Source organism: Scardinius erythrophthalmus (genome assembly GCF_964197995.2).
Source record: "Scardinius erythrophthalmus genome assembly, chromosome: 1".
Taxonomy (NCBI): domain Eukaryota; kingdom Metazoa; phylum Chordata; class Actinopteri; order Cypriniformes; family Leuciscidae; genus Scardinius; species Scardinius erythrophthalmus.
The window spans coordinates 62,116,383-62,132,331 of record NC_138221.1 but is presented as its reverse complement, the minus strand read 5'-3'; the positions used below and the strand labels follow the sequence as shown (position 1 = coordinate 62,132,331).

At 38.7% G+C, this 15,949-nt stretch overlaps 1 protein-coding gene across 1 annotated transcript; it reads right to left on the bottom strand.

Annotated features, from left to right (window-relative positions):
- Positions 1–7,801: 7,801 nt before the first annotated feature.
- On the bottom strand, positions 7,802–15,226 carry LOC308702814 (tripartite motif-containing protein 16-like; the record flags this gene model as incomplete). The annotated part of the gene is made up of 7 exons (XM_081385925.1): positions 7,802–8,325; positions 8,573–8,589; positions 8,691–8,881; positions 9,787–10,020; positions 10,116–10,211; positions 11,391–11,848; positions 15,109–15,226. 7 exons carry the CDS (start codon positions 15,224–15,226, stop codon positions 7,802–7,804), a joined length of 1,638 nt encoding a protein of 545 aa, XP_081242051.1.
- Between the last annotated feature and the right edge of the window lie 723 nt (positions 15,227–15,949).

Genomic DNA, 15,949 nt, shown 5'->3' with positions numbered 1-15,949 from the left:
GTCCTGGAGGGCCGCTGTCCTGCAGAGTTTAGCTCCAACCCCAATTAAACACACCTGAACCAGCTAATCAAGGTCTCACTAGGCATACTAGAACTTTCAAACAGGTGTGTTGGAGCTGGTTGGAGCTAAACTCTGCAGGACAGCGATTGGTGAACCCTGGTATACTATAATAGGAAAAAAAAACTATAATAGTATATCAATGATACTAAAATACCACTGCTGTACAAAAAAAAAACAGTTGTTTTGTTTTTATTAAGAAACAACAAAATACAAATGATTTTTTTTATTATTAAAAATCTTACTGAATTATGCATTATGTGACATAAGAATCACAGACACATGTGGTCAGTCTATTGTGCCAGCGTTACGAGTATTATGAGTGTAATCTAATGCCTGATTCCTCTGAAACAGCAGTTCATGACACTGACAGATGAATGTGAAATGAGAAGTCTGCTTACTGACAACCTAATCAGCCATTCATATACAATCATGATGTAGATCTACTGTGATTCATATTCACCTGTATGACTCTGTCCATGCAGTGACATCAAAATGTACACAACTGTAATTAAATCTTATATCAGCACTTCAGCTGTAGATGTAGTGGGTATTTGCTTTATTGACTCAGTACAGCTTTCCAAAGGCATAGAGACGGAGCGAATAACTAGGGTAGAAGTGTCAGATAAGGTGGTGCGCAGTTTCACTGGGGCTTCAACGCTAATCTAATTAACGCTTTACTATGTCAGTTTAAACTATTATGAGCGTATATGTGGGTAATTTAAATAATCAACATTTAACAAAATTAAATTGATTATCGTTTTTGGTCCCAATTTGTATCAGGTGTCTTTAACTACTATGGACTTACATAATAATAATTGTTGGTTACAATGTACTTATAGTGTTGATGTAAGGCTAGGTTTAAGTGTGGGTTAAGGTGTAAGGTAAGGGTCAACAGTGTAATTAGATGTGATTACAGATATTAATTACAGCTGTAATTACATGCAGGAATTTAACCACAAAACTATAAAAAGATAAAGAAATTACTAGTGCTGTCAAATCAATAATTCATGATCAATTGCATCTAACAAAAGTTTGTAAAAACAAATTATACAGTATATATATATATATATATATATATATATATATATATATATATATATATATATATATATATATATATATATATATATATACAGGTGCTGGTCATAAAATTAGAATATCATCAAAAAGTTGATTTATTTCAAGAATTCAACTTAACAGGTGAAACTAATATATTATATAGACTCATTACATGCAAAGTGAGATATTTCAAGCCTTTATTTGTTATAATTTTGATGATTATGGTTTACAGCTTATGAAACCCACGAAATCAAAATCCCAGAAAATTAGAATATTACATAAAATCACACAGTAATTACACAGTGATAAATGGTCATTGAACCAGGTTTTGGTTCTTTTGGCAGTGTGGGCAGGTGCAAATCCTGCTGGAAAATAAATATATAAACGTTGTGAAAGTCATTTATTTCTTGTAAAGAGTTTATGATTTCCATCCCTTGTGACCCAATATCTGAAATCTCAGAAAGTGCTTCTTCATCCCTCATCTTCTGCATCACAATTTTCCTCACATTTTGAACTGTGATTGTTTTCCAGCACTATTTTCTCCACTACTAATGTCATTTTCCACATCTTCACTCCTTACATTGTTCACAACCATTTCTGTTATTTCATTATAAATTATTCCTTAATCTTTTCATTTTGTTTGTGTTTCATAATTTCAAATTAAAGGTACTTTTAATAGTAATATTAAAATGATTATGTGTCACTACAATAAAAACTAAATAATTATAATTTGCATCAATACAATTATAGCTTGATAAACACACACACACACCAACCCTGTATCACATGAAATACGTTCTGAGGAAACTATTTTGCAAATCGCAATTACGTTACATGCCAACATATAAGCAGTGCTATTACGTTGGTCCTTAACCTATTAAAATATAAGCAGTGCTATTACGTTGGTCCTGTGAACATAATACATCCAAAGCGGGTTTCTTTTCACACGTAGCAGCCAATGCTGTATATTTAACTTATATTAAAATCGTGGCATTAATGTTTTGACTCTATTGCATTCAATTGTCTTATCAATTAAATTTCCAGTCGCATTAATTAATACAGTTTAACGTTACTCATAAATAATAACATTTCGCTCTGTTCGTGCCTTCTGCTGCAAACTCGTTTCGGAGGATTAGCCTAACTTACATGGTGTTAAACAATACACTTTAAAACCTTAAAAATGCCTTCTTTAATCGTTTAACCATTTTGTAATATTTGGTTTATTTACCGTGAGACACAAAAGGCGTTTTCTCCTAGACCCATAATATACTAAAACACAACATAAATTCACAAAAGACATCAATTTTATTAGCTTGGTGTAATCCAAATCATTAGAATCCATGCGTTGTTTGCAAGAAACAGATCCAAATTCAGCCCTTTATCCAGTGATCTTCATAATTTCTCAGCAGCAGCGACCGTAAACGTCAAATCCCGGCATCCCGCACTTGTGAATTCAAATTCAAAAATTGCGCCCGAAGCATTATGAAGCGGCAACCTATAGCCGCTGAGAGGCTAAGCAGCAGGAAAGATTCGTGACGCGTTTTCATCCGTAACATCCAATGGTTTATTCTTACAGGTAACAGATTGTCCACACTCGAACCATTAAAGTACGTACTAACACAAATCCATGTAAACAAATAACCATACAGACGTGCAAACGGTCAACTGAAAGTGAGCACTCCTTGCCACTCACCCCCTCTCTACACAGTGTTCCCCAAGACAGGGAGCGCTACCAGGTAAATACCCACTAATACCCATGTGACCAAACACCTGGAAATGTACGCGCAAAATACAAAATAAAAGACACACGTTTTCTGCACTTACATTCCAGCCCCTGATTATTACACAATACACCTGTAATAATCAAAGACATAATAAAGATATGAAGAATACATTACATAATAGTCATACATGATTTTCGCTTTTTTTTTTTTTACAAAGTGCTTAAATGTGAAAAATGTATGCATGTGAAAATGTCCAATCACACAAGTGTTCATTTAGTTCATCCTCGTAGCCGAGTAAAGTTAATGTAAAAGTCTAGTCTAAGTCAGTAAAGTCAGTAATTCAATCAAGTCAAAGTCAACAAGTCAAGTCAAAAGGGTCAGTTGAGAGCTCTCAAATGTCAGTCATAGTTAATCTTTAAATTCCTCGGCTTCAAGAAGACGACAAATCTTGGTAATTGGCCTGGTCAAGCAGGTACTCATAGTCTTGATCTTAACTTGCCGTGTGAATCCTTTTTTGTCCTCTATCGTGTGGATAATTTTGCCCATGATCCAGGAACTTCTAGGTGCGTTTTCATCCATTATCAGAACAACATCTCCCAACTGATAGTTCCGTGTCTTTGCCACCCACTTTTGGCGTTCCTGTAATAGAGGTAGATATTCGCCAATCCATCTTTTCCAAAACTGGTTGGCCAAATACTGAACTTGACGCCATCGCCGACGAGCATACAAATCTTCTTTCTCAAACAATCCGGGTGGTAATGTAAACTTTGTTTTTAGAAGGAGAAGATGATTAGGTGTTAAAGCTTCCATGTCGTCAGGATCCAAAGATGATCTAGTTATGGGTCGGTTGTTAAGTATAGACTCTACTTCACACAAGAGAGTATGAAGATCTTCTTCATTCAAACTTTGCCCTCGAAGGATGGAGTTGAGTATTTTCTTTATCGATCTGATGAGTCTTTCCCAGATCCCTCCGTGGTGTGAACCGGTAGGAGGATTGAAAGTCCATTTTATCTTCTTTTGTAGAAGAAAATCGTTTATCTGACTGTGGTTCCAATTTTGTATCGCCTCCTTTAATTCACGATCAGCCCCGACGAAGTTCGTTCCATTATCTGAACGTATTTCGGCCACTTGTCCTCGTCGAGCGATAAAACGTCTGAGTGCATGAATGAATGAGTCGGTGTCCAGTGATGCAATCATTTCAATGTGAACAGCTCTAATGGTCAAGCAGGTGAAAATGACTCCGTAGCGCTTTAGAGTGGTTCTTCCTCTCTTTACCTCAAAAGGGCCGAAACAATCCAGTCCAACATGAGTAAAGGGTGGTTTGTCTGCAGAGACTCGATCGTGAGGCAAATCAGCCATCTGTTGATGACCTACAATTGCGTTGAACCTTCGACACACGACACATTTTGATAGAAACGTTCTGATGGCTACGCTAGCTCCAGGGATCCAATATTGTTGTCTAAGACTCGCCAACATGAAGTTACGTCCACTATGTCCCACTTCCTCATGAATTTGACGCAGGATTAGGTTGGAAATGTGTAAGTCCTTTGCCAATATGATTTGGTGTTTAGAGTGTTCAGGGATCAATGCGTTATCAAGGCGTCCACCAACCTTGATAATAGGAGAACAGAATATTGGACATGCTTATGGGTCAAGACCAAGTTTTCAAAATGATGTGAGCCACGCAAGCATGCTTCAGCTTATGGGTAAGCAAAATGAAATTGCTAATTTATTGGTTAAACAGCATAACTTGTCTTCACTTCCACCCAGAGAAATACAGTATTTTGATGGAGACCCATTGCGCTTTTATGAGTTTATGCGCACATTTGAGGAAGTGGTGGAAAAGAAGGCAGACAATCTGGGAGATTGCCTGCACTACCTGGAGCAATATACACGAGGACAGCCGAAAGAACTTGTTAGAAGTTGCCAGCTCATGACCCCTTCACAAGGTTACTTAAGAGCAAAAGCATTGCTTAAGGAGAACTTTGGTAATGAGGTAAAAATAGCTTCATCATATATGGAGAAAGCTCTTTCGTGGAAAGCTATAAAATCTGAAGATGCTAAGTCCCTACAAGAGTATGGTCTTTTCTTAAGGAGTTGTTGCAACGCTATGCAAGACATTCACTATATGAACGAGTTGAATCTTACAACTAACATGCAAGTCATTCTCTCAAAGCTTCCTTATAAACTTAAAGATAAATGGAGAGTCGTTGCATATGAGTTAAAGGAGCGACGCCACATTCAAACCACCTTTTCTGATGTTGTTGATTTCATTGAGAGACAAGTAAAAATTCTATCTGATCCTGTGTTTGGTAATATTCAGGATGTCTTGCCTGCTGGAGGTAGGAAGATGAACATCAAGTGGCAAGGAGTGCTCATTTTCAGTTGACTAAGTGAAGCGGCAACCTATAGCCGCTGAGAGGCTAAGCAGCAGGAAAGATTCGTGACGCGTTTTCATCCGTAACATCCAATGGTTTATTCTTACAGGTAACAGATTGTCCACACTCGAACCATTAAAGTACGTACTAACACAAATCCATGTAAACAAATAACCATACAGACGTGCAAACGGTCAACTGAAAGTGCAGACTGATCTCATGAAATGGCGTATGTATGACACGCCAATTCGATTTCCATTTTTGGCGTGCTATCAACACGCATAATCGCTTTTTAGCGTGTTTATCAACGCCGTTGACTTAACGTTACATTACTGTATAAATATGACCTACCCCAACTCCGTCCCTAAACCTACCCGTCACTGGGGTTAATAGCATGTATAGATTATAAATGTAAGATCCCTTAACTGTACTCCCACACCTAAACATACCCATTTTATGGACAATATTAAAATGATAAAACGTAATGGACAGGTATGTAGGAAAATGGCATTTTTATGAACAATATGGCATTAAAACATAGTTTGAGCCACGAATCCTACCCCTAAACCTAACCATAACCATTTTTAAAAACTAACTAGGCAACAATTATAAAGAAAAACAACAGACAGACGAGTATAATCACAATAATTTAATATAACCTTACAACACAACATCGATTCACAAAATACACCAATTTTATTAGCTTGATGTAATCCAAACCTTCAGAATCCATTATTTGCAAGAAAAAGATCCAAACTCAGCCCTTTTATCCAGTAATCGTCATCTTGACCGTAAACGTCAAACCCCGCACTTGTTATGAATTCAAATTCAAAAATTGCGCCCTCAAGAAGTGTTATGACAGGTTACTATGGTTACGGCAGTAATATCAAACGCTCATTGGCTCTCGCCTCGCCTTCTTCGTCACAGATTGCGTCATGCACATTTGAAATGAAATGAAGCGCGCACTGCCGCAGCCGCGCAGCCCTCAGAGCAGCGAACCGAACCGAAGACGGATTAACATTTTCATGGATTTGAATTAATAACTTAAATTCTGCTTTGTTACCTCATATACAAAACCACTGCCAGAGAGGACTGCGACACATCGTCACGTGAACAACTTTTGGTACCGATTTTGACATTTTCTCATTAAATAAATTATTGTGATTATACTTGTCTGTCAGTTGTTTTTCTTTATAATTGTAGCCTACGTAGTTTTAAGAAATGATTATGATTAGATTTTGTTTATTGGCGTAGACATACACGCGGAAGATGACGGTTCGTTTCGGCGTAAACATACACGCGGATAGCTCAAAATGCGTATAAATAACACGCCACTTTTGACTTGAAAGTGGCGTGTATGATTACGCAAAGTCATGATGCCATGTTGGAAAGTGAGCACTCCTTGCCACTCACCCCCTCTCTACACAGTGTTCCCCAAGACAGGGAGCGCTACCAGGTAAATACCCACTAATACCCATGTGACCAAACACCTGGAAATGTACGCGCAAAATACAAAATAAAAGACACACGTTTTCTGCACTTACACATTACGACATGTTTTACTGCAGTGATATCAAACGCTCATTGGCTCTCGCATGCTTCGTCACAGATTGCGACATGCCGTGTTTAAGTTGGTGTACTACATTTTCAAATGGAGAAGCGCGCGCGCCTTCAAGTTCACAGAGCGAACAACGAACCGAAACCGGATTAACATTTTCATGGATTAATAATTTAAATTCTGCTCTGTAACGTTACCTTATACAAAACTATTATATCTGCCAGAGAGGACTTCGACACATCGTCATGTGAACGACTTTTGGTACCGGTTTTGACATTTTCTCACTAAATAAATTATTGTGATTAAACGTGTATGTCTGTTGTTTTTCTTTATAATTGTAGCCTAACGTTACGTAGTTTTAAGAAATTGTTAGGTTTAGGGGTAGGGGTAGGATTAGTGGCTCAAACTATCTTTTAATGCTATATTGTTGATAAAACTGCCATTTCCCTACACATATGTCCATTACGTTTTATCCTTTTAATATTGTCTATAAAATGGGTATGTTTAGGTGTGGGAGTAGGGTTAAGGGATCTTACATTTATAATCTATAAAATGGTAAAAGGGGAAATATACAGATATCTTTATGATATGAAATATTCGTAAATAGTTTACGTTTTTTAGCTGTAAAATTACGTATTAATACCTACGTATTAACAATGAGACCAGGCTGAATGAACAGCATTGGCTGCTACGTGTGAAAAGAAACCCGCTTTGGATGTATTATGTTCAGGACCAACGTAATAGCACTGCTTATATGTTGGCATGTAACGTAATTGCGATTTGCAAAATAGTTTCCTCGCAACGTATTTCGACACACACACACACACACACATACACACACACTCACCATTCGTACTGTCTCTATAAAGGATTTAATACACACATTTATTCTGTTATTTCTGTGGCAGAAGTTAAGATATTAAAGAAAATTAAAATAAGAGTCTCTGTATTTCACTGTCACTGATTTATCGTGCAGCTCAAAGTATTATGGGTAAAATCTCTCTACAATCTGTTCTGAAACATCAACACAGTTTCACTGATGATCCAGACCAACTAACCCAAAACCCAGGATAGAGCGTCTGAGTGAATGTGGTCTGGACTGTGTGGATGAGGCTCATTGTGTCAGAGACGCTGTAGAAGGACAGAGTTCCTGCACTGTGATCCACATACACTCCTATTCTTCTGCTGATGGGCTTTACAGGGAGATCAGTCTCTATGTCATTGTCTATGAATGTGTAACTGGAGGATGAGCAGTACAAACTCCAGGACTGATCATTAAATCCAAACCAACACTCATAACCCCCTCCCTTCCTGCTGATGCTCTTATATGACACTGATGACACACCACTATTCCCAGTCCACTCAATCTCCCAGTAACAGCGTCCACACACACTTTCTCTACACAACACCTGACACCTCTGATCAAATCTGTCTGGATGATCAGGATACGGCTGCTCTGTGTCAGTGTAAGTAATCACTCTGTTCCTCTCAGACAGACTGAGGTGTTTATTCACTGTGTTCAGATCCAGAGTCAGCTGATGGGAATCTGATGGAGAGAAAACACATCAGAAACAGGAATTATGAATCTGTCTGATCTTTTAATGTATCTGAACTCTTCATGAATCAATGTTCAGTGTATCATCAGTGTCTCAGTACAGCTGACCAAATATCCTGTGCAAATCATCATTTACATGATCAATTATAAAACTCTTCTATCATGATTTATTTCTCCTTCTACAGGAAGAACATGAACACATTCAGTGAGTTTTTCTGCTTGTTTTCTAGTGACTCACATTGTAGGAAGTCGTTCCTGGTATGCATTTAAGGACATTTTTGTGCAAATGGACGTTTTATAAATCGTAGGAACATTTCAGAAACGGTTGTACGTTCAGATTTGGGATCTTTCTCCACACGTCTGTATAAACGAGGCGCAGGACTTTACCTCCGTCTGAGATCTTCTTGATCTCCTCTTTGCAGAAATCCTCCAGTTTGTCTCTCAGCTGACGGACAGATTCTCTCACGCCATCAAAAGAGGAGAGAGAACTGAAGGAAATGTCGGGTTCGTCTGTAGATTCAGGAGGTGCTGAGAGAGACTGGAAACTCTACAGAAAACAGAAATCATAACTCATCATCTCCACACTTCAGCCAATAACCTGCACTATATCAGATCTGAGCGGCTCTTGTTGACTTCACTTCTCTTCAGTGACTCGCTTCAATCCAGCACTTTCACACAATCAGCACATTCTCCTCATATTCATCATTTAATGCTACGAACTCTAGTATTTGACACTTAATAATAATAATATAAATGTATATACTTAAGAGCAGATTAAATTTAATGCTTTCAGACATTTTATTATTTTTAAAATTATAATTAAAACAATTATTTTAATTAAATGAATGTCTTATAGCCTAAATTCATATTAATTAACTCCAAACCAACACTCATTATTAGCTAAATGCAATTAGCTAATATTTAGAGAGCTTTTTGACCAACATTTTTTTAGAATTACTTCTATTGTCTTTGAAACTAAAATATACTCAATGTAATTTCTATTGAAATGTGTTTAATTTTATCAACATTATATCAATTATATATATATCAATATTATCAACTTTGAAGATCACCTGACCCAATTTTGGTGACCGAAAATATTTTAGTAGAAATAAAAGATTTCATTTAAAAGAGGATGAAAAATCTAGTTGGCTGGATATTGTTATCATCAAGTTCACTGATTTCATCAAGACAGAAGAAACCAGAAGGAAAAATGAGTTCATATTTAATGGTAAATTTCCCAGGGCTTTGTAAGTGTGTCTCTTTAAACAGAAGATGATCAGATGAGAGTCTGACTGATGATTATATGATAACACAACACTTGACTGAATCTGACTGAATTCCTGACAACATCTCAGTCAACGGCTCATTCTGCTCTCATGAAATGTTTCTCTGTCATAGCAGGATCTTGCTCAAGTCCACTATGACCCTGTTCTTCTAGATCTCTGTTACCTGCAGGAACTGGATGTGATCTTGTGTGTGTGAAAGCTGCTCCAGCTCAGCGTCTCTCCTCCTCAGATCATTGATCTCCTGCTCCAGTCGCTCCAGTCGTCCTTCAGCTCGACTCACTGCAGTCTTTTCCTGATCTCTGATCCGCTGTGTGACCTCAGAGCGGCTTCTCTCAATGGAGCGGATGATCTCAGTGAAGATCCTCTCACTGTCCTCCACTGCTGTCTGTGCAGAGCGCTGTTACACACACATCACAATCACACAGTGGCTTCAGCACGACTGACAGAGTCCAAACTGAGACGTCTCAAACTTCTCTTCTTCTCCAGACTCACCTTATGAGACTTCACAGCCTCTCTCAGATGCTGAAGATCTTTCTGTCTCTGCTGGATTCTCTGACGGATCTTCATCTGCGTCTCCTTCAGCTGTTTCTGGAGGACAAACCAATGACAGGGAATGACACATAAAACTACTGTCATACAAACATTAAAGTTACATGAATCCAGAGTTGGTGAAGTGGTTAAAGATCTTGCATGGTAAGTTTTTACTGTCTGGTTCAAACCACAGATTCATGGTTTCCTGAAATGAATGTCAGCAGTATTTCATCAGTGCCTAGTTTTATATCATTAGTGTCATCATTTACTCTCCCTCATGTCGCTCCAAACCTGTATGACTTTCTGTCTATTGTGAGACACAACAGAAGATATTTAGAAGAATGTCTCAGCGGTTTACAGAGGCCAAATAAAATATGGTGACACGTCAATAACATCAAACCTCATTGGTTCTTTCATGTCACAGTCACATGACTAAACACCATGATGTCATGACACAAACACCAGTGAAGTTTGATGTTTTTAATGTCATCGTATTCGTATAAAAGGCTCTTTTAAAAGTAGCATATTTTAAAAAGTGAAATTATATACTTTAAAAGAATATAATTGTGAAATAAGTGTGAAGTGAACAAAATGTTTTCAGACACGTAATTGCATGTTAATTGCTATTAAATGAAAATGTATTATAGTTTAAATGTAAATATAAAATTTGAACTTATGAACTTATTATAATGAACTTATGAGTGCCTTTTTGACCCACTTAAGTAAGATTTAAGTATATCATGTAATTTCATAATTCTACTGAGTTAAATTGAAATATTAAATATTAATTAAATGTACTTTAAAGTAAATCTTTTAATTTTACATTATACAAAAGTGTACTTTATAAAGTGTACTTATGAGACAGTCATGAAAGTTGACTCTCTTTAAGCGCACTTAAGTGGCCTTTCATTTCTATAATATTATATTATCTGCAAGTACAGTTTTATATATATATATATATATATATATATACTTTTAATTTGAAGTGCATGTCAATACACTTAAGTGTACTTCTTTCTTTAACCACTGGTTGTTTAGATTACTTTTATGCTTTTTATCCTTTTTGGAGCTTGAAACTTTTTTACTCCATTGAAATAGATCAGACATTCTTCAAAATGTCATCTTTTATATTCCACAGAAGAAACTCAGTCAAACCGGTTTGGAACAACATGAGTAAATGAGTGAGTAAATGAAGACACTTTCATTTCTGTGTGATCAATCCCTCTCAGTTCATACCTGTTTCTCTGTCCTCTGTGCTGCAGTTGATACAGTGTTGTGGTTTTTATGTTCACTCTCCTTACACCACACACAGATGCACTGTTGATCAGTGATACAGAACATTTCTAGCTCTTTATCATGTTTATGGCAGATCATGTCCTGCAGTCGTCCAGTGGCATCAATCACTTTGTGTGGCTTACGAGAGTGAAATTCCTCATGACGGTCAAAATGAGTTTGACAGTAAGATTCCTGACACACCAGACAGGACTTGACGGCTTTGTATTTTCTTCCAGTACAGACGTCACACTGCACGTCTCCAGATCCAGCGTAACAGTCAGCAGGAAGTTTAGTCTTCTTCAGTTTCTCCACCAGTTCAGCCAGAATGGTGTTTTTAGCTAAAGCAGGTCTTGGACTGAAGGTCTGTCTGCACTGAGGGCAGCTGTAGACTCTCTTCTCATCCTCCTGATCCCAGCAGTCTGTAATCAGTGTTGTGCCAGTTCACAGCTTTTCTGAACTAGTTCAAGTTCAGTTCATACATGCTCAAAGTGAACAGTTCACGTTCAAAGTTCACAATTTTAATTCTGAACTAGTTCAAAGTTCAGTTCATTTTACTTTTTTCGTGAGATATTCAAATAAATACTTTTTTTCACACTACGAGCTAGAAATCACTATACGTTCTTTGAAGCTGCTCATTGTAGACATTTGCTCATGACACTGCAATTGTGGGTTTCTTACCAGGTGATGAAACTTGCAGCAGTACAGACAAGGTAGACCAGTTCTATACTTAGTGCAATGAAATGTACCAGCATTTAATTAAAAAAAGAATATATAATATGAAATATGTATATATTATTTGATATATATGATATTATATATACATATGTGTGTGTATGAAATGAGCAAAACTCTTGAATGAAGGTAATGAAGGCAAAACTCAAAGGCACAAAAAACTTTATTTTTAAGGAAACTGCGTATCTTTATGGTTGATACAGTGATTTTTAAGATGTAACTTTGTGTAAGATGGAACTTTATGCAACTTTAGGTAGGTAACTTCAACTTTCATACAGTAGTTGGTGACCTTTTCAATTCAGTGCTGGGGACATGATCTACAGGAACATGGTTACACTAGTGCGAACTGAAAACTGAACCCCACCCCCTGGATACTTCTTTCTCCCCTCAGGTCAGTCCAAAGAGTTTTTTGTTTGCATTCAACACCAACTGTTTTTCGAAGTTGGCATCTCCCAATCGGTTTCTCCTGGGCCTAAATATCTGGCCACCAGTGCTGAACAGCCTCTCCACTGGAGCACTTGACGGGATTGCTGTGTTGTACTTCACAAACAGCTTTTTCAGCTTGGGTAGGACTGTGTACTCATTGAAGTTGTCAGCAGTTGGGGCATCCAGGTACATGTCCACCTTGGACTTGGTGACTGTTACTGGGCTTCGACTGAATTTAAAAAAGGAGGAAGCACTGCTTTTTCTCTCTGTTGCAGAGGTTTGCGCTTGTTCAGACTCCACCACAGAGATAGATTGCACTTCTTGCTTCAGCATCACTCTGTACTGCAAGCGCTGAATGTCATCCGACACCCAGTCCAACTTGAACATTGGGAGTAGTACAGCTGCCAGGATGTTCTCTTTTTCTTCAAGCCTGTCATCCAATCTTTTGCAGATTGCCTGAATCATGGTTTGGATGAGAGGACGACATGCAGCCAGACCTTCTGTAGCTGTAGGCTTTGAGCTCTCATCCAGCAGCCCTCTCAAGTCATTTTTCAGCTGCACAATTGTAGGCACCAGGTACCCAAGGAATGTGTTTTTCTCCCCTTGAAGAATGTTTAGTGCAGCGGCTAAGGGATGCATCACACTCACAAAGTTATGGATGAAATCAATCTCCTGTGGGGAAAACCGCCGAAGGCCGAACTCATCACAGACGTTGTGCAGAAGCAGCCTGTCATATTCAGGAGCTGGATCACCTGGCGCTATCAGGTCGCTGGCCTGTGGAGTCAATGTGGCTATGTGACTCAGGCGCTGCATGGAGAGGAACATTGAGTTCCATCGTGTGTTATTTGGAGTGACAAAGCCAATCTTTAGCTTTTCCTCAACCAAATCTGAGGCTTTTGAGCTCCGTTTAACTCTGTTCCACAGAGCGCATGCTTTGGAAAACACAGGCCTCGCCAGTGTGTTGTACTGCCTGTCAGTTACATTCTTTGTGTCGGCAGCAACAAGATTTAAGGTGTGGGCCATGCACCTTCTGTGAGGGGGGAGGCAGGGATCCTCTAACACTGAGAGGGGTGCTGGCTCAAGCCCATCATCATCATCATCATCACCATCACCATCATCCAAACTGTCAATTGCCTGGACAGAAGCCTCTTCCACTGTTTCATCAGCAGCTGCAGCCGCAGCTGTAATAGCAACACCCTCTCCAAAACAGTTAAATGCCTTAACAAAATTTGAGGCATTGTCTGTCACTGTGCACACAATTTTGTTCTGGATTTTAAATTCCTTGTACACCTCTGCCAGTACTTTTGCCAGTACATCATATGTGTGTGACCCCCTGACACGACGGCATGCAAGTGCAGCTGATTTCCTGAGTGATGGATCATGTTTGTCAAGCCAATGAACTGTAATGCCCATGAATCCCTTGTTGACAGCTGACCAGCAATCAGCTGTTGTGCAAACAAAATCAAGCTCGGCAAGTTCACTTTTTAATTTATTGATAACCTCCTTAAATTCTCTATTCAGTAGTCCCTGCACTTGCTTTCTTGAAGGCACATGTCTGGTTGGTTGCAAACCTGTCACTAGTCTGATGAACGAGGGTTTCTCAACTTTGCTTAGAGGTTGTAAATCTTCCACAATGTAGTCGATAGTCAGTTTATCTACCTGCTCCTGTGAGACCACCACGGACCTCTTGAAGGCTGCTGGCAGTGTCATTTGCGTTTGGGGTTGGCAGGGGGTCTTTTTTCCCTTTCCTCCCTTATGACCCTCGAGGGCGTGCATATATGCATTTACACTGGATGGATGTTTTAACTCAATGTGCCGTTTCAAATTCGAGAAGGACGTTGTTGATGTCCTAACTTGTTTTTGCTGCGCAGGTGGACATATCTTACACAGAAAGGTAAGATTTTTGCCGTCGGGGTCTTGGTTTGCAAGAGTGTAAAATTGTTTTAAATGTTCATAAGGAGAATCGGTGTCCGTCTCCGTGCCATCACTTCCACTAGCCATTTTTTTTTAAATTGCAGCGCTTTCTCTCACTCTCGTCTTTGGTCTGTCTCTCTCTCTCTCGCTCCTCTAGCCCTCCGCGCTCTCGTCGTTGCCTGCTACGCGGCGTTGCTATGCCTACCCCGCTCTGCTGCAATTCATCACGGGTAACGTTGTGCGGAAGCCAGTATGCTATTCAACTATTCTCAGCCGGACACTACGTTGCCCGCAATGCATTGCGCACACAATGTCAAAACCATTTCTGTCTGGTGATACATGATTTAAGCGGCACCAGCGAGAATACAGGAGGGAGGAACTTTCTCTCGTTGCGTTTCAAAAGAGAAAACAGATGTCACTCAGTTTTCAATGTAAAAAAAAAATTCCGACGTTCATTTACAGTGATGTCTGCCGTTCATGACACATAATGTGAACTAATTCACGTTCAAGTTCTTTATTAAAAAATGTGTTGCGTTCAGTTCAACGTTCACGAAAAAATGAGCGTGTTCAATGAACGCGTTCTTTTGAACTCGTTCACGCACAACACTGTCTGTAATACAGATCTTACAGTAACTGTGACCACAGTGGATAGCCACTGGATCCTTCAGGAGATCCAGACACACTGGACACGTGAACTCATCCTGAGAAAATCTGGCTTCTGCCATTTTACTGCATGAATACAGAGAGACACAAACACACAACAGCTCAACAATACTTCAGTTTCTGTTTCTCTGAACTGAGGAGTTGTAATAGTTCCTGCTTCTGTGTTTGAGTGACGTGTGTAAAACAGGAGTGTCTGTAAAGCAGCTTCCTCATTCTTGGTGAAGGAGAGTCACTTTACTGCTGTGTTTATGTGCCCTAGTCGAGTCAAAAACTTTAAGTATACGAGTTCCAAGCACATGAATAAATCAATACCTTAAATTCTGCGTTATACAGTAGGGAGAGTGGGGTAAGTTATCACATGGGTAAATTGTCACACTGTTCATAACTCCAACACTAGAGGCTCTATCTCAAAAATCAAATACCGGTAGCCACTTTGTGTGACTTCTTCTTCTATAGTCAACTTGCTGTTCATATGGGGTCAAGATCACTCTAATCTGAGGTTAATTTTCTGCTTAAAAAGTAAAACATTTGCACTTTACATTTTATGCAATACAACTTTGTTAGGTATGAATTATTATTTTGCACAAAATAGAGGAGACAATAACGTTTCTTTTGATACTTTAACTAAAGTGCTATGTTGAGCTAACCTTGAGATTTAGCCAACATTAGCACACATGTCAGTTTGGGGCAAGTTGTCTCAATGACTTTGGGGCAAGTCGTCACATGTGACATACAAAACAAACACATAGAACTTGCTCAAAAAATATTGTGATATTGTAATTTAT